Source organism: Aotus nancymaae, unplaced genomic scaffold (assembly GCF_030222135.1).
Source record: "Aotus nancymaae isolate 86718 unplaced genomic scaffold, 86718_ANA_hifiasm-v0.15.2.pri h1tg000028l, whole genome shotgun sequence".
Taxonomy (NCBI): Eukaryota; Metazoa; Chordata; class Mammalia; order Primates; family Aotidae; genus Aotus; species Aotus nancymaae.
The window spans coordinates 17312016-17337315 of NW_026988441.1; the positions used below are offsets into that span (position 1 = coordinate 17312016).

General features: G+C 56.0%; 2 protein-coding genes across 2 annotated transcripts; both read right to left on the reverse strand.

Moving 5' to 3' along the window:
* Positions 1 to 16: 16 nt before the first annotated feature.
* APLP1 (amyloid beta precursor like protein 1) lies at positions 17 to 11128 on the reverse strand. The gene is made up of 18 exons (XM_064382127.1): positions 10639 to 11128; positions 9932 to 10027; positions 9611 to 9825; positions 8346 to 8478; positions 8012 to 8124; positions 7611 to 7744; positions 7314 to 7498; positions 6758 to 6888; positions 5986 to 6060; positions 5041 to 5199; positions 4834 to 4962; positions 3181 to 3280; positions 1981 to 2088; positions 1699 to 1725; positions 1150 to 1220; positions 851 to 913; positions 586 to 729; positions 17 to 465 (listed from the first exon to the last, which is right to left on the reverse strand). Exons 1-18 carry the CDS (start codon positions 11126 to 11128, stop codon positions 367 to 369), a joined length of 2472 nt encoding a protein of 823 aa, XP_064238197.1. The 3' UTR covers positions 17 to 366.
* A 2262-nt stretch (positions 11129 to 13390) lies between these two features.
* Positions 13391 to 22666, reverse strand: KIRREL2 (kirre like nephrin family adhesion molecule 2). Its single transcript, XM_012437638.2, has 15 exons — positions 22417 to 22666; positions 22104 to 22253; positions 20963 to 21112; positions 20656 to 20816; positions 19902 to 20052; positions 19142 to 19247; positions 18880 to 19028; positions 18514 to 18641; positions 18296 to 18428; positions 17907 to 18007; positions 17524 to 17743; positions 16952 to 17056; positions 16500 to 16609; positions 15189 to 15254; positions 13391 to 13763 (listed from the first exon to the last, which is right to left on the reverse strand). Exons 1-15 carry the CDS (start codon positions 22466 to 22468, stop codon positions 13428 to 13430), a joined length of 2118 nt encoding a protein of 705 aa, XP_012293061.1. The 5' UTR covers positions 22469 to 22666; the 3' UTR covers positions 13391 to 13427.
* Between the last annotated feature and the right edge of the window lie 2634 nt (positions 22667 to 25300).

The window sequence follows — 25300 nt, forward strand, 5'->3', positions numbered from 1 at the left end:
GAGACTGAGGCTGGCCTGGTAGGGAAGAGGACTTTATTGGGGTGTTAGTAGGGAAACATGAGAGGGTGAATTCCAAGGAACAGACACTAGGACCAAGGTGGCGGTCACCTTAAGGAGCCATAAATTAACTTAAAAAATAAATTAAGGTGAGGAAGTGCCATGTGGGGAGGCTGCTGGGACTATTGGGGAATTTCTTAGGGATGGAATTTGGAATTGAAAAGCGGAAATAAGAATTCCAGCCCTCTCACAAAAGGGTGTGAAATGATCACTTCAAGACTCCCTGCTGCCCTAGGCTGGGAGTTGGGGTTCTGGGGCTCCAGGAAGAGGGGAGGTCTGGGCTTGGCTGAAGGGGTGAAGGGGTTCGGGTCAGGGTCGTTCCTCCAGGAAGCGGTAGGTGGGGTTCTCATAGCCGTGTCGCTGCAGTTCGCGGAGCTGCTGCTCCTCCAGGGTCAGCATGGGATCCACCTGCAACAGGCAGGGAGGGGAGGGACAGGACAGTGTGGTGCGGGACTGTCTGCAGGTCTCTCGGCTCGCCCACGCTAAGGCTCAGGAACTCTTCCCACACGTGGTCCTTGTGGTTCTCACCTCCACCACACCATGGCTGATAGTCCCGTAGGGCTTCTTCCTTCGCAGGAGCAGCATGGAGAGGACGATGAGGGAGCCTCCGCCGGCTCCCATGATCAGCAGTCCCGACACAGCCTCACGGGACACGCCTGTCCCAGCTGGTGCCTGCATGGAGGGGAGATGGGGCAGAGGACATCTTTGAGGGTCCTGTGTGGCTTTGGGAGTCACAGCCTGGCCACTGACCTCTGCCCTCTTCCCCTAGGTACCCGGTTATCCTTCCTCTTACCAGCTCATCCCTCTGAATCTCCGATGAGTGGAAAGGGAAACCCCTTGGAACAGACGCATTCACCTGGGGGAGCAGGAGGTGTCAAGGACCCAGAAGTCAGGCCCCTGCCTCCTCCTCCCCAGGGGCCCAAGAGGGCATCCCCTATCCTTCTCATTTTCTAGCATCTCAAAATGCATGTCCTCAGCTCCCTCTTCCCTCAGGACAAGGAATCCAAGCCCCTAGCATCTCCTCCCTCGGACCCAGCTGCATACACCCCGATCTTCTTCCCCTTTGGGAGCCCGCAGGTCTGACTAACTTACCTTTCGCTCATACTGTTCCAGTGGGGACATCTTCTCTTTCCCAGGGGATGCAGCATCTTGTTCTGTGGACCCTACCCCCCCAGTCTGATCTCATTTTTGTTTTTTCTTCTTTGAGACAGAGTCTCACTCTGCCACCCAGGCTGGAGTGCAGTGGCGCAATCTCAGCTCACTGAAGCCTCAACTGCCTGGGCTCCAGTGATCCTTCTAAGTCAGCCTCCTGAGCAGCTGGGACTATAGACACGCCCCACCACACCCAGGTAACTTTTAAATTATTTGTAGATACAGGATCTCATTATGTTGCCCAGGCTGGTCTCGAACTCCTGGCCTCAAGGGATCCTCCTGCCTCGGCCTCCCAATGTGCTGGGATTACAGGTGTGAGCCACCAGTGCCTGGCCCTATCTCATTCTTTAGGGTCCAGGGGAGGGGGCTGGAAAGTACACTGGACTCCACCCCAGGGGGTGTGGGATTCCCAGTGGATGGATCCTGTTCCATTCTGGGTTCAGGGATTCAGTGGGATTTGGAGGCTGGGGTCAACTGTGAGACACTCACCTTTTGGAAGGGTCATGGGGGTTTCTGCTGGCAGCCAGAGGAAGCAAGGCAGTGGAACAGTGAAGAGAGAAGGGTATCAGCAAAGAAGGGTGGAGAAATATCCTCCCAGGACCAAAAAGAAGGATTGGGAATTCTACAGGGGCCCTGCGACCTTAGACGTTCCTCCCCATCCTCTCGCAGTCATTATGGTGGTAAAGACACCCTCAGACTGTAGGGGATTAGAAATTAGGCTAGAGGCCTGTTCCCCAATGTCTGGGGTCATCTATATGAAGGCTCACTCACCATCCTTGGAATCTGGAGGCTGCAGCCCACCCTTGTCCTCACTGCTGTCCCCAGGGGCAGGGGCTTCCAATTCACTGGGACCCAGGTGTTCAGAGTGGAGGAGTTCCTCTGAGGGGGACATGCAGAAAGGTGGCAGAGGTTGTGAGCACTGGGGTGAGTGAAGGGCACCCTAACAATAGAGCAATTGGGAGATCATGCAGAGTCAGCCCCAAGTGTGGGGTAGCCAGAAGTGTGATCTGAGAAAGTGGGGAGCTGGATGGAGGCACAGCGGGCAGGAAGGATAGAGGCTGAAGTTTCAAGATTATGGCTGGCTTTTTTTTTTTTGAGACAGAGTTTTGCTCTTGTTGCCCAGGCTGGTGTGCAATGGTGTGATCTAAGCTCACTGTAACCTCTGTCTCCCGGGTTCCAGCGATTCTCCTGCCTCAGCCTCCTGAGTAGCTGGGACTGCAGGTGCCTGCCACCACGCCTGGCTAATTTTTGTATTTTTAGTAGAGATGGGGGTTTCACCATGTTGGCCAGGCTGGTCTCGAACTCCTAACCTCAAGTGATCCACCCGCCTTGGCCTCCTAAAGTGCTGGGATTATAGGCATAAGTACCACGCCCAGCTCAAGATTATAGCTTTTTTAAATACTAGGAGAATCAGGGTTATGTGTCAGATATTCAGGAGGAAACCACAACAGATCTGGGGGCTGTGGTAGGTCACATTTTCTGGTATGAATATAGGTTCCTTCCCTTGAATCTGGACTGGGTTTGTAACTTGCTTTAACCAATAGAATGTGGGCCCAAGCCTTAAGACCTGGCAACTTCCACTTTGATGTCTTAGAGAGCATGAACCACCATGTAGAAAATCCAGCTACCCTGCTGGTGAGACCATATGAAGAGGCTCCATGGAGAAGAGAGGCTCTGCGCCTCCTTGGAGAGGGAGAGAGGCCCATTTGTGCTAGACTCCCAACCCCTAGATGATCTGCTAGCTAAATACAGCCGCATGCTTGACCACTGGCAAGACCACCAGAAGAACCACTCTGCTGAACCCAGACCAGATGGCAGAATCATGAACAAAGAAAAATGGTTGTTGATTTTCACTGCTAAGTTCTGGGCTAGTTTGTTACAGAGGAATAACTGAAACTGGGGGATCAACACTTAGGAATCAAGATCTGCCCTCAGAGATAGGGAATGGGGGCTGGGATAATAGGCACTCACGGATCTGGGGCCGCAGCTCCTGAGCCAGGTGGGGGTGCTGATCAAGCAGGCCCAGGCTCTGATTCACCCTCTCCTCAATCACTTGAAGGTGGGTCTGCACCTGTGGGCGAGTGGACATGAAGGATGAGCTGGGGACGCAGGCTGGAGATGAGGAAACTGAGGCAGTATGAAGGAGGAATTCAACAGCAGCCGAGGAAAAGCAGCACATGTAAGGGACAGGAAGTATGGTACAAGGGTCAGGAACTGGGCCATAGGAGAAGGAAATTGAAGAATGAAGTCCAAGGAACAGAAAGTGGGGTTTGAGGGGATTCTAGAAACAGGGATTGAAGATTGGAGGGTCATATAGAAATTATGTGGTTCAAGGCAAGATTTGCAGTTCAAGAGCAAGAAAACATCTAGAAAAGGGGATTTGAATCTGAGTGCACAGAACAGGGGTTCCAGGGAAAACAAGTGGGGTTATGGAGAAAGGAGGCCGAGGAACAGTTCCTTCAAGGAACAAGAAGGGGATTCTCGGCTGGGCACAGTAGCTCATTCCTATAATCCCAGCAGTTTGGGAGGCAGAGGCAGTGGGATCACCTGAAGTCAGGAGTTCAAGACCAGCCTGAGCAACATGGCAAAACCTTGTCTCTACTAAGAATATTGGATTGGAAATTATTGTGGTTTCTGGCCAGGCGTGGTGGCTCATGCCTGTAATCCTAGCACTTTGGGAGGCCAAGGGTGGATCACCTGAGGTCGAGCTCGAGACCAACCTGGCCAACATGGTGAAACGCCGTTCTACTAAAAATACAAAACTCAGCCAGATGTGGTGGCACACACCTGTAATCTCAGCTACTCAGGCGGCTGAGTCAGGAGAATCGCTTGAACCCAGGAGGTGGAGGTTGCAGTGAGCCGAGATCACACCACTGCACTCCAGCCTGGGCAACAGAGCGAGACTCTGTCTCAAAACAAAAAAAAATTAGCTGGGTGTGGTGGTGGGCTCTTGTAATCCCAGCTACTGGAGAGGCTGAGGCAGGAGAATTGCTTGAACCCATGAGGCAGAGGCTGCAGTGAGCAGAGATCAAGCCATTGCACTCCAGCCTGGGCGACAGAGCAAAACTGTCTCAAAAAAAAAAAGTTATTGTGGTTTTTGCTATTACTTTCAATAGCAAAAACCGCAATAACTTTTGCACCAACCCAATACAAAAGTTAACTGGGTGTGGTGGTGAGCACCTGCAATCCCAGCTACTTGAGAGGCTGAGGCAGGAGAATCGCTTGAACCCAGGAGGCGAAGGTTGCAGTGAATAGAGATCGCGAACTGCACTCCAGCCTGGGCAATAGAGTGAGAACCTGCCTCAAACAAAAAAAACCAAACAAACAAAAAAAGGGATTCTGGGAAAGGCAGTGAAAATCCAAGGAACAGAATGTAGGATCAAGGGGATGGTAAGTAGGAATCCAGCCGACAAGAAATAGGAGTCAAAGGCACAGCGTGTCGGGGGCCATGTTTCAGGGTCAGGAAGTAGAGCTGAGGGACTGGGAAGAGGCAGATAAGTGATATTCAGGGGATAGGAAGGGGTCCAAGAAACAGAAAGAGTGTCTGAGGGACAAGAGCAGAGAGCCTGAGGTGCTGGGGTCTGAGGATAGCTGCGTGTGCGGGAGCTGGAAGGATCTGAGCACCTGGAAGCGCATCTGTTGCGCCTTCTCTGGATCCACGGCTGCCACGTGCTGGTAGTGGCGCAGGGTGTGCCTCTGCTCCTTCTGCTCTGCACGCAGGTAGCGCCGCAGGGCCATCAGGACGCGCTCCGCCTGAGGAAGGGACACAGGCTGCCCAGGTCTGCCCTCACCCTTCTCACCCTCTGCTCTCTGCCCCCACGGTCCCCACACCTGAGGCGGATCTCCCTGCAGGGCTGCCAGGAAGCCCTCCAAGGCGGCCCGCCGCTGGTCGTTGATAAGGGCGATGACACGGGTGGCATGAGTCTCCACCAGGCGCTGTCGCTCACCAGACACCTGCTCCTCCAGGGTCTGCAGAATGGACTGGAAGTGCTGGGGAGCGGGTGGGGCACAGGGTCAGGAGAGGAGAAGATAGATCAAAGGCTGGTCAAAGACAGCCTGGAAAGGCAGGGTTACATGGGGTTGGGGGTTGTTCCAGGGGTCCAGGCCTGGGCAGAACCAAAGGGTACGGATTGGAAGGGGTAGGGTCCAGGGCCAGGTAGAGTGGAGGTGGGACTAGGCCCAGTGGGAGCCGATCTGAGGGTGTAAACTGTAAGATGGAGTGGGAACAATCTGGGAGCAGAACTGGCCAGTGTTAAGGTGAAAGGGACAAAGCCTTGCAGGGCTCCGGGCTGGGTCAGGGTCAAACTGGACACAGGCTGTACCTAAATGACACGATAGGGGTGGAACCAACAGCTAATGGGGGCTAACATGAGTGGGGTCTCCATGGGGTAGGTCAGGTTGAGAGAGGTGAGACGAGTAGGCAGAGCCAGAATCAAGGGGCGGGGCCTGAAAGAGACATGAATACATCAAAGAGAGACCAAGAAGGCCCTGGCTGTATCTGCAGGGGCCCCGGCTTGGGACAGGACTCCAGAGCCAGCCCTGAGAGGCAAGTCAAGTGCAGATGGGCCAAACATGGCCAATCGGAGGAGGAGAGCAGTGTCAGGTCAGATGGTGGCTTAAGAGGGGCAGAGCTGCATGTAGGCGTGGGGCCAGGAAGGGCAGAGATAAGTGGGAAGGGGTGGAACTGGATGGGCAGGGCACGACCAGAACCACGTGAAGCTGAGCATGCTCCAGGTGGGGGACAGTCATGAGTAGGGCCCCCTGGGGCTGTCCTACCTCATTCAGGGCCTGTCTGTCAGCTTTAGGCAGGTTCTTGGACTGGTTGTCGGCCATGGCCCATTCACGCATCACCTGCATGGGGATCCCAGAATCCACCCTGATCCACCTGGTGAGTCCCCCAACCCCTCTTGAAGATTTTTAGAGGCCCCAGATCCCTTAAGTCTCACTGGTTCTTGGGTTCCTGAGAGGGAGGATCTAGAAGGAGTTTAAAGTGAAAGAGAGCCTGGGCACGGTGGCTCACACCTGTAATCCCAGCACTTTGGGAGGCCAAGACTCCACTTTGGGAGGTGGATCTCCTGAAGTCAGGAGTTCAAAACCAGCCTGGCCAACATGGTGAAACTCCGTCTCTACTAAAAATACAAAAACTAGCTGGGCATGGTGGTGGGCGCCTATAGTCCCAGCTACTTGGGAGGCTGAGGCAGGAGAATCACTTGAACCCAGGAGGCAGAGGTTGCAGTGAGCCAAGATCATGCCATTGCACTCCAGCCTGGGCAAGAAGAGTGAAACTCCAACTCAAAAAACAAAAACAAAACAAAAAAATAAAGTGAAAGAGTGCCATAGACCAGAGTCTCCATATAATCTGGTGGCGTCTCAGTCGGATTCTAGATGGGCCATGGGTCTCTGGTCATGTTATGGGGTGATGTTGAGGGCTCACAGTTGAAGGGGCTTAGGGAGGCTTTGCAAGTACTATCAATGTGTTCTGGAAGAGTTTCCTGGTATTTAGGGAGCTCTGTACTGTAGCGGGTCCTGGGCCCCCCGGTATCATCACCTCATTAATCTGGCGCATCCTACGCTCCTCCAGGTCCATCTTGGCCCTCAGGAACCCCTCGTGCTCACTGATTTCCCCAGGCATGCCGAAGTAAATATCCACACCGTCTGTGGGCCTTGGGGTGGGAGTGACTACAAGACCAGGGATCAGGAGGTCAGTCTGCTGCTCACCTCCAGGTCACCTTTTCTACCTGGAGAACCACGTTTCCTGGAGTGCACCAAAGACCATCATGTGTCCAGTTTGGCCACCGCTGCTGCCTGGCATTTTGGTAGATGTAGTTCTGGACTGGGCCTGTTCTTGCAAAGCTTAGGAATCTTTTATGCCATCTTGTAAGCTTTCCTGAAATGATACTCAGGACCTACCCAATGGCCCCTCTACTCCCAAGTACCCCCAGGTTAGCCCTTCTTCCTCTGTTTTATCCAAAGCTACTCCCATCTTTTCCCCTCAGTTGGGTCTTTCCCCCATAGGTCCCTCCCAAAGACACCCCCTAGCAAGACTCTGCCAGATCTTTCTCCCTCCATGGCGGAGAGGCCTGGGGGTTCAGAGACTGTCTCACCTTTGCTGACCGCTGCAAGGGTATGGGAGCTTGGGGGCGGCACCCTTTCCTCCTCCTCTTCCTCTTCAGCCTGCGGAGGCTCCACGAAGTAATCATCTACTGGCTGTGGGAAGGATTCCTCCTCTTCCTCATCCTCGGCCCCCTCTGCTTTGCCCCCCAGGGGCCAGGACCGGGTGGAGGGGTCACTGAGGGAGCAGGAGAGGACCCAGACAGTAAGAACCCAGGCCCAGGCTCCCAGACTGCCATCCCCTTCCTCAGGAACATTGGGAAGGGCACGGAGGGTTCCCTTCCACTCACCCAACTGCTGTCCCAGATGGGTCAGGGGTCCCTGGAGGGGGACAGCATACATACTCCACACCACGGAACCGATCTGAGCCACAGGGCAAAAGCATGCCCGAGCCGTGCAGGATGAGGCCCTGGGAGCTGCAGGCCTGTGGGAAGAGTGGGCCCAGATGCCAGGATTGTGGGGTCTGGGGTGGGTAGATGGGGAGCCAGGCTGCCTGGATCTAGGGGGTTGATGAGGCTGGGAGCCTGGATTCCTGGTTCTGGAGGAAGGGGTTGGGGGGGATGAAATTCCTAGATCCCAGTGGGAAGAGGATGCTGGTGGCCCAGACTCCTTGGTTCTGGTGGAGGAGGCTGTTAGGGGCCCAGGCTGCTGGGTTCTAGCGGGGAGGGGACGGGTGGGCCAAGGTCCTGACCTCCTGTGCCTCCTGATGCCTCCGGGTTGAACTCTCACATTCGTCCATGCGCTCCTGGTGCAAGAACCGGCAGCCTTCGGGCACCAGCAGGGCCTCGCTCACAAATTCACCAGCTAGGAGTGTGGGACACCAGGGTGAGACCCTCCCACAGCCACCAACCCCACCCTCCTCAGAATCCAGATATTTTATCCTCAGAGGCTTCTCTGCCCCACTTAGGACACAAGCACCCAGCCCCTTAATGTGGGCCTGAGAGAGGGGCTCAGAACCTCGCCTCTTGGAAGGTCCCATCTCAGTGTCCCCCGGCCCACCCCAACCCCTAGCCACATGGACTCACGCAGGCAGCGGAAGGGCACAACCTGGTGGTGGGGGTGGGCACAGTGGCCGCTCCGGGCACCCCCGCACCAGTGCTCCATGGGGATGGCCTGAGTAGCCTGCTCTACACGTGCAATCTGCAGCTCCGGGTACATCTGGGGGGATCAGGTGGGAACAATCAGCCCACTGCCCCGCCCCTGCCAGGCACCCCTCTCCACTGGCCAGGTCCTTTTTTTTTTTTTTTTTTTTAAGAGGGAGTTTTTGCTTTTGTCACCCAGGCTGGAGTGCAATGGTGTAATCTCGGCTCACTGCCACCTCCATCTCCCAGGTTCAAGCGATTCTCCTGCCTCAGCCTCCTGCGTAGCTGGGATTACAGGCATGCACCACCATGCCCGGCCAATTTTTGCATTTTTAGTAGAGATGAGGGTTCTCTACTAAAAATGTTTTCTCCATGTTGGCCAGGCTGGTCTCGAACTCCTGACCTCAGGTGATCCGCCCGCCTCGGCCTCCCAAAGTGCTGGGATTACAGGAGTGAGCCACCGCGCCTGGCCAGGTCCCTTTTCAAGGCTCTAATATTCATGAGGACATCGCCTCCCTAGGCTCTGCCTCTCCATAGCACCAGCCTTAGATATTCAAGCCCCTCGTGCCCATTGGCCACGCCCACTAGCAGTTTTCCCTTAAAAGTCCCGTCATCTTTAAGCCCTATCCCTTTTTCTGTGCTGTTTCTTTCCGAAGGTCGGTCTAAGCCCACCTCTCTGGTCACTCCTCCCGCAGTCAGGTTCGTCTCCCCAAAGGTCTCACCCTCCTTTGGGCCCCGCCTTTTTATCTGTTCCGCCTCTCCAAAACTCTTCCCTTTACAGCGTCGAGGCTTTTCATGGTCACGCCTCCCAGCTCTCCGAGCTCTCGTTGGGCTCCACCTCTTTCCCCATCTTGCTGGTCTTTAAGGTCTCTTTCTCTTAGCCCCGCCTCTCCTTTCGCCACTCCCCCCTACACCTCTACTCTTTACGAAGACCACCAGATTGCTAAACCCCACTTCTTCTCTAGCCATCTCGCTGTTCTCCCTTTTTCATGACTGACTTAGTATCTCAAAACAGGTTCCCTGCCCTGGCGTAGCTGAGCCTCTTTGTTGGCCACGCCCCCCAGCTTCCACGCCCCCCAGTTTCCACGCCTTAGATCGTGCAGCACCTTGGACCACGCCTTTCGCAAGTCTAGCTTTCTATGGGCGGCCCCGCCCCGTTTCGGGCCCGCTTTCTGATAGCCCTGCCCCTCCCGCTCCGCCCCGCCCACCTGTCTGCAGTACTCCAGCACGCGCTGCGGGTCCCGGAGACAGCGTCGAGAGCGCTGTGGGTCTGGTTCCCAGCGGCCGGTGCGCAGGTCCCGGTGAAGGGTTGGGCGCCCGCATAGTCCGGCCACCTGGGCCGACCCCGGGGCCTGGATGGAAGTGGAAGGGACAGTGAGGGCCCGGGGGACGTTGGCACGAGGGTCCTCTGGTTCTTTGCTCCCTAGGACTGAGACCTCCAGCACCAGCCACCTCCCTCAAGCACCGCACACACGCCTCCATAGAGGCACTGTTCCCTGGGAAACAACTCCCGTAGGGCGGGGGCGCACCAGCTCTCCCGTTGCTATGGCTACCCGGGTCCTCCGGGAGTCTCTCGGCCTTGTTGCCGCGGAGACAGACTCCGCCCCCACCCCAGCGCAGTCGCGCTGGAGCCCGAAGGGGTTAAACCTGAATTGCGGAGGAGGAGGCCAGAACCCAGGCGTTCTGGCCCCTCCTCCCTCCATCCCCTGCTCAGGCTCCGGTTGCAGGGTGCAAAGCTGACAAGGCCTGGCTTCAGGGGCCTGCAGTCCTGGACACCAGGTCCTTGAGGACTGGGGAGCTACATCTGGTTGGGGTGGGTGGTGACTGGAGGACTGGACTCCTGGGTCCTGGGAGGCTGCGAGGGCCCCGATATGGGTCCAGAGGATACAAGGGGTCTGGATTTTTGGATCTAAGTGCCTCACTGCTTGGTGGGTCCTATGTCCAGGCGGGAGGGGGCTGGGGCCGAGTCACCTAGGTCTAGAGAGGCGGCTGGACTTCTGGGACCAAAGGCTGTAAATAGAGCAGCTCCTATGCTCGGGGTGGGAGGGGGCTGGGACGTCAGATGATGGGGGAGCTGGGGCCTGGAGCCCTGGGTTCATAAATGCGTTTGGGGGCGCATGGGAGCTGACCACCTGGCTGGAAAGACTGCGCTTTCGGCCCTGGACATGTCCGCGCCGGCGTCCAGAGGCCCGGTCCCGCCCCTTCCCCCACCCCCCAGGACCCGGCCCGGCCTCACCTCGGCCGCGCCGGGGCTCCCACCGGCCAGGCTCCCGACGGCGGGCTGCGCGCGCAGAAGCAGCAGCAATAGTGGCAGCAGCAGCGGCAGCGGCGGCTGGCCCCGGCGGCGACCCAGACAGCGAGCAGCGGGGCTGGCGGGCCCCATGTCCCGGCCCTTGCGCCCTCACGTCCCCTGCACTCCCGCCCGGCCCGGCCCCAGCGGTGACAGGAGCTCCCAGAGCCACCGCCGCCACCTCCTCCTCCCGCCGCCCCCTCCTCCTCCCGCCGCCCCCGGGCTGCGCCGGCGCCGCCAGCCCCGCCCCGCGCCGGCCCCGCCTTCCTGGCCAGGACAATAGCGTGGCGGCTCCGCGCAGAGTGGAACAGCTCGGGAACCCCAGGCGGGAGCCTGCGCCAGGCCCCCGCCCCTCGAGATTCCAGGCGTCCCGCCCCTTGAAGGGCTCAGCCAGGAGTCCGGCTACGGGCTCCGCCCGTGGTGAATTTTGAGCCATCTAGCAGGACTCTCACCCTCTTAGACCCAGACACACACAATCAGTTTTGTCCTTCTCCAAGGATGCAAGCTTCGGCGACCCTCGTACCTCAGTAAATTCCTCTATTGAGGGCTCAGGAATATAGGTCTCCAAAATGTCCCTAGTCAAGAAGGCAGCAGGGGAGGGTGAGACCCAGTCCCCTCCTCTTTCAGATCCAGGAGTCAGGGCGCTAGGTTTCTTCTCTCTCAGGATCAGAGACCAAGCCCCCAGGACATTCTCCCTCAGACCCAGGAGTTCAGTCTTCCTGCTGTGCTTCCCAAGGGTCCCAGGGGCCTGTACCTTTAACTCCTAGCTCAAGGATCCATGAATCACAGCCCCCAGGACCTTTCTTTAAGGATCACCTAAGCAGGCACCAGCATCATGCCCACTGTGGATGCAGTGCCTCAGGATTAGGGTCTGGACCTCCACCCTTGCTGTAAGGACCAGGGGATTGTCATTTTCCTACCCATAGTCTCCCCTTCCCTGCCCCGCTTCAGGGCTCACTTGTTTGCCTCCTCTAATGAGAGTGTAGTATTGTCTTCTCCAGGACCCCTGGGGCAGCCCTGTCACATGTGTGCAACTGTGTGGACATCTGTTTGTGTGTCTGTGCATACATGCCCATGTGTGTGTCTGTTTCTGTTTGCAACTTGTGTGTGTGTGTGTGTGTGTGTGTGTAAGAAGATGTATATTAAAAGAGCCCATGGCCAGGGACAGTGGCTCTCGCCTGTAATCTCAGCACTTTGGGAGGCCTAACTGGGCCAATCACTTGAGGTCAGGAGTTTGAGACCAGCCTGGCCAACATGGTGAAACTCCATCTCTACTAAAAATACAAAAATTAGCCAGGTGTGGTGGCGGGTGCCTGTAATCCCAGCTATTGGGAGGCTGAGACAGAAGAATCACTTGAAGCACGGGAGGTGGAAGTTGTTTTGAGGCAAGATCACACCACTGCACTCTAGTCTGGGTGACAGACTGAGACGCCATCTCAAAAAATAATAATAATAAAATAAAAGAGCCTAGACCAGGTGTAGGGGCTCATGCCTGTAATCCAGCACTTTGGGAAGCTGAGATAGGCTGATCACTTGAGCTCACAAGTTCAAGATTAGCCTGGCCAATATGATGAAACCCTGTCTCTACAAACAAATACAAAAAATAGCCGGATTTGGTGGCGTGCACCTGTAGTCCCAGTTACTTGGGAGGCTGAGGTGGAAGGATGGCTTGAGCCCAGGATGCAGAGGTAGCAGTGAGCTGAGATTATGCCAGTGCACTCCAGCCTAGGTCATAGAGCCAGACCTTGTCTCAAGAAGAAAAAAAAAGCCTAGAGTACTTTGCAGGTAACAAGAGACTGACAGGTGGCTCACAGTTTTACTCCTACAGCCACCTCATAGGCTAGGGTAGAGGAGGGACCTTGGGACAGGTCTAATGGACCCTTCCTTGAGAAAGGGTAATAATGCCGGTAGACTCCCTAAGACACATTTGCCTCTTTGACTTTTCTTTATTATTAAACATAAATATTTTTATCCAGAGATTCCCCTTTGCCCCCACAGTCATAATTCTCACCATATCCCCACTCCTTGGGTCCAAGTCTTTCTAAGTCTTTTTTTTTTTTTTGAGATGGAGTTTTGATCTTATTGCCCAGGCTGGAGTGCAATGGCACGATCTTGGCTCACTGCAACCTCCACCTCCTAGGTTCAAGGATTCTCCTGCCTCAGCCTCCTGAGTAGCTGGGATTACAGGCACGCACCCTTTTCTAAGTCTTTAAGGAAAGTGGAATCAAGATGGTGGCCATCTTCGGTTCCTAGGGAGTATTTGGCCATCTTGGTTGCACTTCCATTGGCCGAGCAAAGTTTCCCTCAGGGAGAGCCAGGGTGGGCCTGGTATGCTCTTCATTTTCATCTATCCTATGCTACCTTTCTTCTAAATGCAGATGGTCATCTTGAAATATCTTCTTTCAGTGGCTAGAAACAACTCCCATCCCTGCCCCAAACTCCCATCACCTGCTGCCCTGTCCCCATCTCTAGTCAAAGGGCCTACCTGCCATCTGGAATCTCTTTTACACCAGGGAATAGGTGGGCATATTGGGTAGCCATGTGGCTCCCACTTGGGACATCCCCTTTGGCTGAGCTGACTATCCCCAATGCTCCTGGCAATTGTCATGATCCTTCCCTCCCCCCAGTGTTCAGTTTTAGAGGAGTAAGATTGCCAACTTGTCCTGGCTCCTCAGAAATCAGGACACTCCGTTATGGCAAGTTGGAGATCCCAGGACTCTTCCATTGCAGAGATGTCACACATGAGTCTGGAGGCGTGGGTGGCTAGGTGTGGGGAAGGCAGCATATGGGAAGTGGGGAGTCCCAGGGGCCAGATCTGGAGGTCCAAAGGATGTGGGTTTTATGTAGCTGGTGAAAGCCCGAGGGTGGGGTGTGGTGAGGTAGCCTGCCTGGGCTCTGTACAGTCTGCAGGGGGGGACTATGCCCAGGTGTGGGTTGAAGTCATAGAAGGTAGGGGTCCCTGGGGGCCCAAGGGGGGAGGTGGGTGGCAGGAAAAGGCCTCCTCCAGGGGCTTCACCAAGACTCAGGCTCACACTGACTCCTCGGACCTTGTAGTAACCATTAGTTGGGTCCTGAGGGGACAAATGGGACTCAGTTAGGTCTGTGAGGGTGCGGGGTGGTGGGGGGGAAGTGTCACTGATGGAGAGATACACTGAAATAGACCAGAACTTGAGAGGGACAAAAAGAGACGGGAGTGGGCAGAGACACAGAGACACACAGGACTGGGAGAGAGAGGAAGTGAGATGGAGGAACAGTGACAACAGGCAAAGGGACAGGACACAGTCAGAGAAAGGCAGAGACGGAGGGATATAGGCCTGCTGAGGAGGTGTTGGTGTGGAAGGTGCAGAGGGAACAGGACAGAGGCATTCACCTGCCCAACAGCCCCTAGGCTTTGATTCAGTGTCACACCCTGTGTTGTTGCTACAAGACATGTCACTAGGATAGAAGTGGACCCTGTCCTCACAGAGATCCCACACCAAGGGAAAAATGACAAATCATGAGACAGCACCCAGAGGGGTCAGGGCTGTGCCTGGGAAAGGCATAGGCAGTGATGGGGGCTGTGATCGGGGAGCCCTTAGCATAGTGCGTGGGATAGGGAAGCCCAGGTCAGAGTGGTCATGGCTGTGATGGGCAGAACACAGGCAGAATAATCGGGCTGTCGTGACAGAAGCATGGGCTTCCTAGGGCAGGAAATGTTTGAGCTGAGACTGGAGGAATAAAGGAGGGAATTAGGTAGACATGGAAAGGAAGGTAGGAGTGTTTCAGGACAAGAGAATGGCATGTTGGTTGGGCGTGGTGGCTCATGCCTGTAATCATAGCACTTTGGGAGGCTGAGGCAGGCGGATCATCTGAGCTCAGAAGTTCGAGACCAGCCTGGCCAACATGGTAAAACCCCATCTCTACCAAAAATACAAAAAATAATAATAATAATTAGCCAGTTACTTGGGAGACTTAGGAGGAAAATGGTTTGAACCCAGGAGGTGGAGGTTGCAGTGAGCTGAGATTGTGCCATTGCACTCCAGCCTGGGCAACAGAGCGAGACTCCATCTCAAAAAAAAGAGAAAAAGAATGGCATGTGCTAGGTACATGGCATGTGCAGAGGAGAGAGAGGAGTGCTCTGGCCTGGAGATGGGCTAGGGTCAATGTGGCTGTCCTGAGATAGGACCCCAGAGGAAGGACAGGTTTGGGAAGATGTGGGGCCAGTGTAGGACCTGGTGGCTGAAAGGGGTTTGACAGTGATGAGGAGAGCACAGGCAGAGCGAGCCCCGGTCTGGGGCTCCGGATGGAGGCTGGGGCTGGGACAGATGTGTGACCAGAGTCCACAGATAGGCAGGCAAACTGAAGCTGGGAGCTGGGTAAGATGGCCCAGGGGGTAGGAGGAGGGGGATAAGGAGCTGGGTCCCAGTTCTGGGGGCAACAGAAGGAAAAAGGAGGGGACAGGCATAGGAGAGAGATGGAGATACAGAGGAGGGAGCCCCGCCCCTCCCAACACTCACCTTGGTCTGCAGAGCCCCTTCCTCCTCTAGAACCAGATCACTGTGGTCAGTGTTCACAATGGGGCCCTGGGGTAGGGAACTTAGTGAGAGGAAATAATCAGAGGATCCCCCCCCCACCCCAATGCCAGACTCCAAGGACCTTCAGCCAGTCAGTAGGGGCCAGGCAGGAGACAGTAAGAGCACCAGAGCTGGGGACTGCACTCAGAACAATAAAAGGGTTGTGGGAGGCTAGTGTAGTGGCTCATGCCTGTAATCCTGGCACTTTGGGAGGCCGAGGTGGGAGGATCATTTGAGGCCAGAAGTTCGAAACCAGCTTGGCCAACATGGCAAAACCCTGTCTCTACTAAAAATGCAACAATTAGCCAGGCATTGTTACAGGTGGTGGGTGCCTGTAATTCCAGCTACTCAGGAAGCTGAGGAACAAGACTCACTTGAACTGGGAGGTGGAGGTTGCAGTGAGTCAGGATCGTACAACTGCATTCCAGCTTGGACGACAGAGCAAGAGTCTGTCTCAAAAAAAAAAAAAAAAAAAAAAAAGGGCTGTGGGGATATACTAGGCCTAGGGAATAACTGGGTCGGGGAATGGACTTGGGTGACATTTGGGTTTGGGGTCATTGTTAAGACTAGAGCCCTCAGGCTAGGTGTGGTGGCTCATGCCTGTAATACCAGCTCTTTGGGAGGTCGAGGCAGGTGGATCGCCTGAGGTCAGAAGTTCGAGACCAGCCTGGCTAACATGGGGAAACTCCATCTCTATTAAAAATACAAAATCAGCTGGGCGTGGTGGCAGGTGCATGGAATCCCAGCTGCTTGGAAGGCTGACGCAGGAGAATCGCTTGAACCAGGGAGGTGGAGGTTGCAGTGAGCCAAGATTGTGCCACTGCACTCCAGCCTGGGTGATAAAGTGAAACTCTGTCAAAAAACCAAAAAACAAAACAACAAAAAATCAAGGAGACAGGGTCTTGCTCTGTTGCCCAGGCTGGAGTGTATGGTGCAATCATAGCTCCTTGCAGCCTCTCCAGGCCCACTTCGGTTGTCCTGAGTAGCTGGGACTGTAGGCATGTGCCACCATACCCGGTTCATTTTTTATTTTATTTTGTATTTTTGTAGAGATGGGTCCCACTATGCTGCCCAGACCAGTTTCTAATTCCTGGCCTTAAGTGATCCTCGTGTCTCTGCCTCCCAAAGTGGTATTACAGGCGTCAGCCACCACGCCCAGCCTTAGAGCCCTATTTGAGTTTGGGGGCCCTCTTGGGACTGGGCTATTACTTGGGTCTGGAGGCACAGTAGTGTCTGGGGACCCTGGCATCCTACCCTGTCCTCGCCGCTGCCCGTCTCCTCTTCCTCGGGTCCTCGCGAACTGGAGCCGTCGCTGCTGCCTGGGATTCGCATCAGGTTCTTTTGCTCCAGGAAAGAGGCTGAGGCTGACGAACAGCGAGGGGCGGAGTTAGCGATGGGCGGGGTGACAGTGTGTGCAGACCAATAAGCGGGAGGAGAGAGGACTGGGAACCAACGAGGCGGATCGGGTGGGGCTGCTGGGAACCCATGAGAATCCTTCCCAGGCCGAGGAGCGTGACCCTGGGAAGGTCGAGTTAGGGCTTGAGGAGAGCTAAGCCCGGTTCCGGGGTGGAAACCTGAAGGCGACCTACGGGACTGGAGCCAGGGCCCAAGGCCAGGTCAGATCACTGGGCAGGCAGGGTGTGTGTGGGGTTAGGGTGTGTGTGGGGTTGGGGCCTGAGGAGCAGGGGCGGGGCTCAGGCACTGACCCTTGCCGTGGCGCCAGCAGCAGAGGGCCACCCCAGTGATGACCATAAGGAGAGTCGTGGTGGCAGCGGCCACTCCGGCCACTATCCGCACAGTGGGTAGCAAGTCTGCAGGGAGCAGAGGGGACATCCTGAGAAGGCTGAGGGGGAACCAGGAAACGGGGGCTCAGGTATTGAGTTTGGGATCCCTGGGTTCAAAAGGTCTCACATTTGGAGAGTCAAAGACCCTTGAATTTGGGTCTTTGAATTTTGCAAGTATGTGAGTTTAAATTCCCTGGCTTTAGGGAGTCTTAGAGTTTGAGGGGTCCTTTACTTTGCAATTTGCTTTGCAATCGTTGGAGGTTCCCTTTTTCGGACCCCTCAGTGTGAGGGGTCTCTCAGTTAAGGATTCAGAATGTGAAGGCATTTGTGGTTGTGGGATCCTGGGAATCCATGAATCCACAGTTTTGAGACTCCCAAGGTTTGGAGGTCTCTGCATTTGAGGGTCTGAGGTTTGGCAGCCCTCGGTTGCGGGAATCCCTGCATTTGTGGGGTTTAGACTCTCCAGATTTGGGGTCTTCAGGCTGGGGTCTCACCTCTACGGCCCAGGCTGGCCCTGGCACCTCCCTCGCCCAGTCGGTTCCGGGCACTGCAGTTAAAGCTCCTGCTAAAGTCAGACTCCTGGGTCCCCGAAATGTGTAGCACAGAGATCAGGCCCGGACCCTGTCCCTCATGGCCCTCCGGGGCAGGGAATGTCTCCACCAGGAAGCGGCCCCGCGACCCTGCCTCCAGAAAACCCTCATCCCAAGACCAGACCTGAGGGCACAAAAGAGGGAGGACACCGAGGAGACTGAGGAGTGGGGGAAGAAGCAGGAGTGATGTCTGGGAAGTCAGAGATGGTCACAGCAGTTTCGGGGGGCCAGGTGGGAGGTCAGGGATCACGACTGGATGGGTCATGAGTAGAGTGACATTTCCTTACCACGGCGTCTGGGGCGGGAGAGGCGAAAACCAGACACTGGAGGCGGGCGGGGCCCCTCAGGAAGGCAGGAGCAGAGTGTAGGGCCGTCACTACTGGGGGAGCTGGGATGGAGACAACGGGTCACTCAGGAGAGGTCTTGCCCCAAAGACTGTAACAAAGCCGGGCCGGGGCAAGGCACTCTCATCCAATCAGGCCACGCCGTTTCCAAACTCAGATTCCCCTAAAAGCCTCGCCTTTTATAGGTCCAGTCTCCACGCCCCGCTGGGTGTAAAGCTCTTTCCAGGCCACTCCCACTGCCTTAGGCCTGGTTCCCCCACCCCCCGCTCCGCCCCGCATCCACTCCCAATCCAAGGGCCCGCCAGGTGCCCTAGGAAGCCCCGCCTTCTCACCGTTCACGGTCAGGCGAGCCTCCGCGGCGCCGCCCCCCAGGCCCGAGAGCCCAGGCTCAGCCCTGCACACATAGTCGCCCGCGTCCTCGGGCCCCACTGACGGAAGGCGTAGCGTGGGTCCAGAGCCCAGCACCTGCGACAGGAAAGGGGCGTCAGAAGCCGGATTTGCAAGGAAACCCGGTTCCCCGCCAGCTACGGCCTCAGATTTAGGGTTGCACCTGCGCGCCACCGCGGCGGGTCCAGGTTACGCGTGGAAGCGGGTTCCCGCGCCAGGCACAGATGAAGGAGGCGTCTTCCCCCACGTCCACGGACACGGGCTCCGGCTTTGCCTGTAGAATCGGCCCAACTGGACGAGGGAGACGAGGGGTCACATGGCCAGGGCGGAATGCAGCCCCTGACCCGGGATCAGCCCCACAGAAACACGACACCCTCTAGGGCGCAAGAATAAGCCCCAAGTTCACACCCTCCTCCTCCTCCTAATAATCCACGCCCACTCTCCTGGCCCCGCCCCTCCAGGTGCCACCCCAACAGCCCTGAAAGTCACGCCGACATTTGACCACACCCACAGCCCTGCCCCAGCTCACACAGCACATCCAGCGCAGTGGTGCGGTTGGCGCTACCCACGGCGTTGCTGACCTCGCAGGAAACGGGCTCAGTTAGGAACGAGGCATCTGCCACGACCTCCAACCTTGGCCCGCGGGCCCCGAGCACCGGGGAGCCCCCTTTTGCCCACCTGAGGAAGTGGTGGCGCAGTTAGTGTTGTCCCCGATCTGCGGCACACCTACTCTGGTCCCAGCCCTTCCCAAGCTCATCTTGGGGCTGGGGAGAGGTGGTCTTCGTCCTCACCTGTAGCCTGTGACAGGAGGCTGGGCTGTGGCGTGGCACAGGAAAGTGACCTTCTCTCCCACCTGTACAGTGTGTGGCGCAGCAGACAGAGTCACCTCTGGGGGGTCTGTGAGGGTGGGACGATGGTCAGGACCAGGAACACCTCTGTCACTGGCCTAGGGGTCCAGTCCCTACTTCCTCCACCCCAGGAGTCTGGGCCCCTAGTCCCCTTCTCCCTTTGAGCCAGGAGTCTAGGCTTTCAGTTCCAAGTTCCTCCAGGTACCCCAATGTGCCAGCCTTCTGTCCTCTCCTACTCTCCCAGATGTGGGAGTCCAGGCCCAGCTTCCTCTTTCTCCAGGGACCCCAGCCATCTGTCCTCTCCTGCTCAGAGTCTCACTGTGTCGCCAAGGCTACTATCTCGGCTCACTGCAACCTCTGCTTCCCAGGTACAAGTGATTCTCCTGCCTCAGCCTCCCACATAGCTGGGATTACAGGCATGTGCTATCTTGCCCAGCTAATTTTTGTATTTTTAGTAGAGACGGGATTTCAACATGTTAACCAGACTGGTCTCAAACTCCCGATCTCAGGTGATCCGCCTGCTGTGGCCTTTCAAAGTGCTGGGAATACAGGCATCAGCCACCATACCCAGCCCTCTCCTGCTCTTTTACATCCAGGAGTCCAGGCCCCAGTTTCCTGGTTCCCCAAGGGCCACAGTCCCCTCCTTCCTCATACCCAGGAGTCAGGGCCCCACACCCTCTTTCCCAGGGCTGGCTGCACTCACACTGCAGGCTCAGTGTGATAGCTGTGTCCCTTCCTGTGGGCAGAGCCTGGCTCCGGGCCCGGCAGACCAAGGTGGCTCCATCATCATGGCTGGAAGGAGTCAGGGTTAAGGTGCTCTCCACTGATTCAGGGGTCCCTTCCTTCAGCACGGTCTGGAGGGATGGATAACAATAATAATACCATCTACCCCTTATATCAGGGTGTCCAATCTCTTGGCTTCCCTGAACCACATTGGAAGAAGAATTGTCTTGGGCCACACATACTAACACTAATGATAGCTGATGAGCTAAAAAATTACAAAAAAAGTCATAATGTTTTAAGAAAGCTTACCAATTTGTGTTGGGCCACAGGTGGGAGTCCAGACCCATGGGCCACAGGTTGGACAAACTTGTCTTACTTATATAGTGCTCACTATGTATTGGGCACTCTTCTGGGCATTTATGGGTATTATTTATTTAATTCTCACAATACCCTATGACATGCATGCTATTATTATCCCGATTGTATAGATAAGGTAACTGAGGCACAGAGAGGTTAACTAACTTAATAGATCAATCAACTAGCAAGTGGCTGAGCCATGATTTGAACCTATGTAGTCTGGCCCTAGAATCTTTCCCCTGCATCATATTCCAAAAGTCCAAACTCTTAAATCCCTGCCCTCCCATGTCTTCTTCTCCTCTGGATGAGCCTGTGGTCAGAGTGGACCCCAAGTTTCCCTGAATAGGCAAAGGCTAGCACAGGAATTTGGACCTGACCTGATGGATGGTGATTCCATCCAACCGGACCCCATCTCGGAACCACAGCAATTCAGGGGTAGGGCGGGCATCCCCACGGCTCCGACATGTCAGGTTCACAGGAATTCCAGCAACCAGAGACACAGAGGGGCCGCCCAGCACCTGGGGGGCTTCTGGGGGAACTGCAAGGTGGATTTGGAGTCAGAGAGAGATCCTGATCTTCTCAGCTCCAATTGACCACTCCCAAGGGCTCCCTGGGCTCTGATACTCCCAGCTAGTACTGGCTGCACCCTTGGGCTCCCAGGGGACAAGTGGGCGAGGTCCTCACCCAGCACGTGCAGTTGGGCTGGTCTTGAGCGGAGGCCTGCTTGTGTAGCCTGACATTCATATGATGCTTCATCCTCTAGCTCCACAGGCCTAATGTGGAGGTCATGCTGGCCTTTGGCTGCGTTCCCTGATATCCAGTACCGGGACCACCCTGGAGTCAGGGAGGATGCAGTCAGCACGGTTCTGAGATCCTGGCCTCAGGCCTTCAACCCCTAGACATCCCCCACTGGAAAACTGGCCCACACCTTTGGTGGTAAGACACTGTTAGAAACTGTGTACTGGGCCCAGAGAGGCTCTAACTTCCTCCTAACCTAGAGTCACTGCAAACTTGGGGGTAAAAAAGTCAGAAAGGAAAGCAAGAAAATGATTGCCATAAAAGTCAGGTTAGATACTACTTCTGGAGTGAGGGGGAGGCGTGCTATGTCAGGGGAAAGGAATATTTCTGGGGAGCTTCTGGGGAGCTAGCAATGGACTTGAGTATTGGCTGTGTGAGTGTCTTTTATTTGTTTACTGTACTTTTTTGCATTTATGTTTTCTTTCTTTCTCTCTTTCTTTTCTTTCTTTCTCTCTCTCTCTTTCTCTCTTTCTTTCCACAGGTCTCACCATTGCCTGGAGTGCAGTGGCTTCAGCATGGCCACAGTGATGAGCCATTTGATGAGCAATGGTGAGACCCTGCAGTGGCTTGATCATGGCTCACTGTAGCCTTGAACTCCTGGGCTTAAGCAAGCCTCCCACCTCAGCCTTCTGACTAGGACTACAGATGCACACCACCGTGCCCGGCTAATTTGTTTTTTAAAAAGTATATATGTATATACAGTAGAGATAAGGTCTTGCTATGTTGCCCAGACTGATCTCAAACTCCTGGCTTCAAGTGACCCTCTGGCCTCAGCCTCCCAAAGCGCTGGGATTACAGGTGTGAGCCACCGCACCTGGCCTATGTACTATTTCACAATAACATGATAATTCTCAAACTCTATGGGTCACCCCCAAAGAAACAGCTCAAAAATCAGGAGTTCTAAATGTTTACCCGAGCCTATCAATTTCCCAAACTTAAAAATGTCAAAATAGAAACTTCAGGTACAGCCAAGCCTAGGACCTCCATTCCTAGCCGGCCCGTCCCAGCGTGGAGAGAACAGCCTTACCTGGCAGGTCCCGTTGGCCCCCTAGGGCCAGCCCACTCTTAGTCCACTGAACCAGCCCCCAGTAGGCGCCCAGAGCACACGGCAGCCGGGCTTCCTCCCCCAGCAGCACCACCAGGTCCTCCGGCTGTTGCAGGAAATGGGGCGACGGGCCTAGGAGAATCGGGGGGCAGCAGGGCTGAGCCTAGCACCTTCTAGAGTCCCCTCATTCAGGATCTAGGTGTCCCAGCCCCAGCCCCCTTCTCCCTAGTGAAGCGGCAGTCCGCAAGCAACACCCCCCCACACCCCATATTCCTCCGCTCCCCTCGCGAGGTACCTGCGCGCCCTCTGAAGCAGATGAGGAGGATGAGGAGGGCGGGGACCCGCATCCTGAGTGTGTGTCTCCCAAGGTTCACTAGATTGCCGTCGTACGGGCTTCCCCGCCAACTTCTTTTTCGGAAGCACGCCTCCTGTCACCCTGGTCTGGAGCCCCCTTCGCGCTCGACTCTTCGCCCCAGCCTAGAGAACCCCTGTCTCTGGCCTGGAGTCCTCCAAGGCTGCTCATCTGCCGCCTCTGACGCTCTGAAACGCCTGCCAGTTCCGCGCCCTGGGTCTCTGGGAGACCCCAAGAGGGCCCGATCCCGCCCGCCCCGCCTCGATCCGCCCCCCGGAGCTCCGCCCTCTTCCCATTGAGAAACTCCCGCGGCCGGGACGGGATGAATGGAGGACGCAGGGCGGGGTCCCCGGCGGGAGGGCGCCCCCAGCTCAATTGGGGTCTGGGAGCCGGAACACCTGGATTCGAGGAGGGGTTCCTGGCTGGGTTGAACACCTGCGCCTTGCCAGGGATGAGGGGCAGGCATGGGGGCGAGGAGGAGGGAAGGGAGAGAGTGGAAGAAACTTGCTCAGCCCAAGTCCTGGAGGGACTGCGCTCAGTGGAAACCGAGCTATAAATGGGAGCCCCTGGGGCCTCGCCAGTATCCGCGTCCTGGGGGAGGCGGGGTCCGGGGCTCTCCCGGGCCTATGGGTCTGGAAGAGGGCATGCCAGTGCCTGGGGGACAGCTGGGACCCCTGTCTCGACTCCCTCAGCCTCAAAATCCCTCCTCAAAATATCCCTCTGTTCCCTTGTAACTGCTGCAAACTGCGGCGTGTCCTAAGACCCAGGAATCCAGGCCCCCGGCCCCTCCTTTCCCAGGACCCCGCAGTCCCGACCCAGCCCCTCTCCCCACTCGGCCTGCCGGGCCCCTCGGCCTGGTTGCTGGGCGACGGCTGGGAGGCGGCGGTGCCGGGCCGGGGCAGGCAGGGAGGCTGGGAACCGCGCAGCTTGTCCTGACGGCTCCATGCAGCCCAGCTGGGGCGTTCCCACGCTGCGCAGCTGGCCAAGCAGGTGGGAGGGACCCGAGCAGCCTGAAGGAGGACTCGGGGGCTGGGACCCTGCTCTGACATTCCTGGTCCTGTAGGAACTGGGGGGTCTACATTCAGATTCTCAGCTGTTCTTGGGCTCGAACTCTTGCGTCCCTAAATGGCGGGGTGGGGTTGGGGGTGGGGTTGGACTTACAGGATTGTAAGGGACTGGTGGTTTAGGTTTTCGCTGGCTGAGACACTGATGGCCTGATCTCCTGGTTCCTTAAGAGGCTGGAGACTCAATTCCTAGGTCTCCTGCCTGCAGCATGGTGCACTTGGAAGAGGGTGACAGGGATAAGAATATCTGGTCTTAAGTCTTAGAGTCAGTGGATTTAACCACCAATCTCTCCCCACCCCCACACAGGCCCAGGAGGATTTGGAAATCAGACGGTGAACATCTGTCCTAAGTCCTCTGTGTGTGTGTGTGTGTGTGTGTGTGTGTGTGTGTGTGTGTGTAGGAGGAGGTGTGGGGCTGGTACGGTGGGCAGAAGGATCAGAGGCCCAAATTCCTGAGTCCTTGGAGAGAAGGGACTGAGACCCCAGGGTCTGAGATGGGAGGGATCTGGAGGCCTACACTCCTGGCTTCTATGTGGCATATCTAGTGCCTGGATTTTGAAATAGGATGAACATGGGGCCAGAACTCCAGAGTCCTGGGGAGGAACCCAAGTAGTGGGGCTGTTTTTCCAGACACTTGACACCGCTTCCCCTTCCTGGCTCTCTAGGGCTCCAGGCATGGAAAAACGGAGAACTCAAGGTCCCAGGAGCATGCGGAGAAGGAAAACAGCCAAGGTGGAGGGTGGAAGGTTTGTGCTAATTAAAGGTTCCAGCAAGGGACAGCTCCACACTCTGGCCCCTAGGGACACCATCTGGCAAGGGCCCCCAGGACAGAACCGCCCCCGCAGCCCAGCTGGGCATCCAGCCCATTTCCCAGGGGGTGTAAGGGGCAGTTGGGAGAGGGGAGGTGGGAGGAGGGCACGGAGTCGAGCATGTGAGGGAAGAGGGAAGGGCAGCATCCAGGATGAAGCTGGGGCTCAAGCCAGATGCTTCATCTCATTCCTGGGGAATGAGATGGGGCGGGGGATCTCAGGGAGGCGGGGAGAAAACTAGCATTTCCAATTCCTGCAGGAGATAAGCAGGCAGAAGAAGCTTATCCGAGGCGAGTGTATGTGCACGCAGGGAGGGCAAGCTCGCCAGCATATGGTTATACAATTCAGAGATGTGATGAGCAGAGCCATGTGGAGACGGAGAGACACGTAAGAGAAAGAGGAGCGTTCATTGTGGCTGAGAACAAATATCTGTGGAGCTCCTGGTGTGTGTGAGACAGAGTTTGGGATGAGGGGAGTAACAGAGGTGAGAACAGACAGAGAAACAGAAGAACAGAGACATGTAGAGACAGAGAGACACAGTGAGATAAAGAGTGACTGAGATTTAACCACTTAATACAGAGAGTTTCAAACAGATGGAGAAAGATAGAAAGATAAATTGGCTGTGTGCGATGGCTCATTCCTGTAGTCTCAGCACTTTGGGAGGCCAAGGCCGGCAGATCACCTGCAGTCAGGAGTTCAAGGCCAGCCTGACCAACAAGGTGAAACCCCGTCTCTACTAAAAATACAAAAAAATTAGCCGGGCATAGTGGCGAATGTCTGTAACCCTAGCTACTCAAGAAGCTGAGGCAGTAGAATTGCTTGAATCCAGGAGGTGGAGGTTGCAGTGAGCTGAGATTGCACCATTGCACTCCAGCCTGGGCAACAAGAGCAAAACTCTGCCTCAAAAAAAAAAAAAAAAAGACAGAAAGACAAGCCAAGGGCTGGGTGCAGTGG

What these genes read in the sequence shown, in the direction of transcription:
- APLP1 (XM_064382127.1), bottom strand. Translation starts at nt 11,128, where the DNA reads ATGGCTCAAAATTCACCACGGGCGGAGCCCGTAGCCGGACTCCTGGCT. An exon ending in CGCAACAGATGCGCTTCCAG is followed by an intron (nt 3,281 to 4,833) that starts GTGCTCAGATCC and finishes ACTCGCCCACAG; the next exon opens with GTGCAGACCCACCTTCAAGT. An exon ending in TGGAACAGTATGAGCGAAAG is followed by an intron (nt 914 to 1,149) that starts GTAAGTTAGTCA and finishes CTGCTCCCCCAG; the next exon opens with GTGAATGCGTCTGTTCCAAG.
- KIRREL2 (XM_012437638.2), bottom strand. Translation starts at nt 22,468, where the DNA reads ATGCGGGTCCCCGCCCTCCTCATCCTCCTCATCTGCTTCAGAGGGCGC. An exon ending in AGCCCAACTGCACGTGCTGG is followed by an intron (nt 20,817 to 20,962) that starts GTGAGGACCTCG and finishes TCCACCTTGCAG; the next exon opens with TTCCCCCAGAAGCCCCCCAG. An exon ending in AAGGGGCTCTGCAGACCAAG is followed by an intron (nt 13,764 to 15,188) that starts GTGAGTGTTGGG and finishes TTGTCCCCTCAG; the next exon opens with GACCCAACTAATGGTTACTA.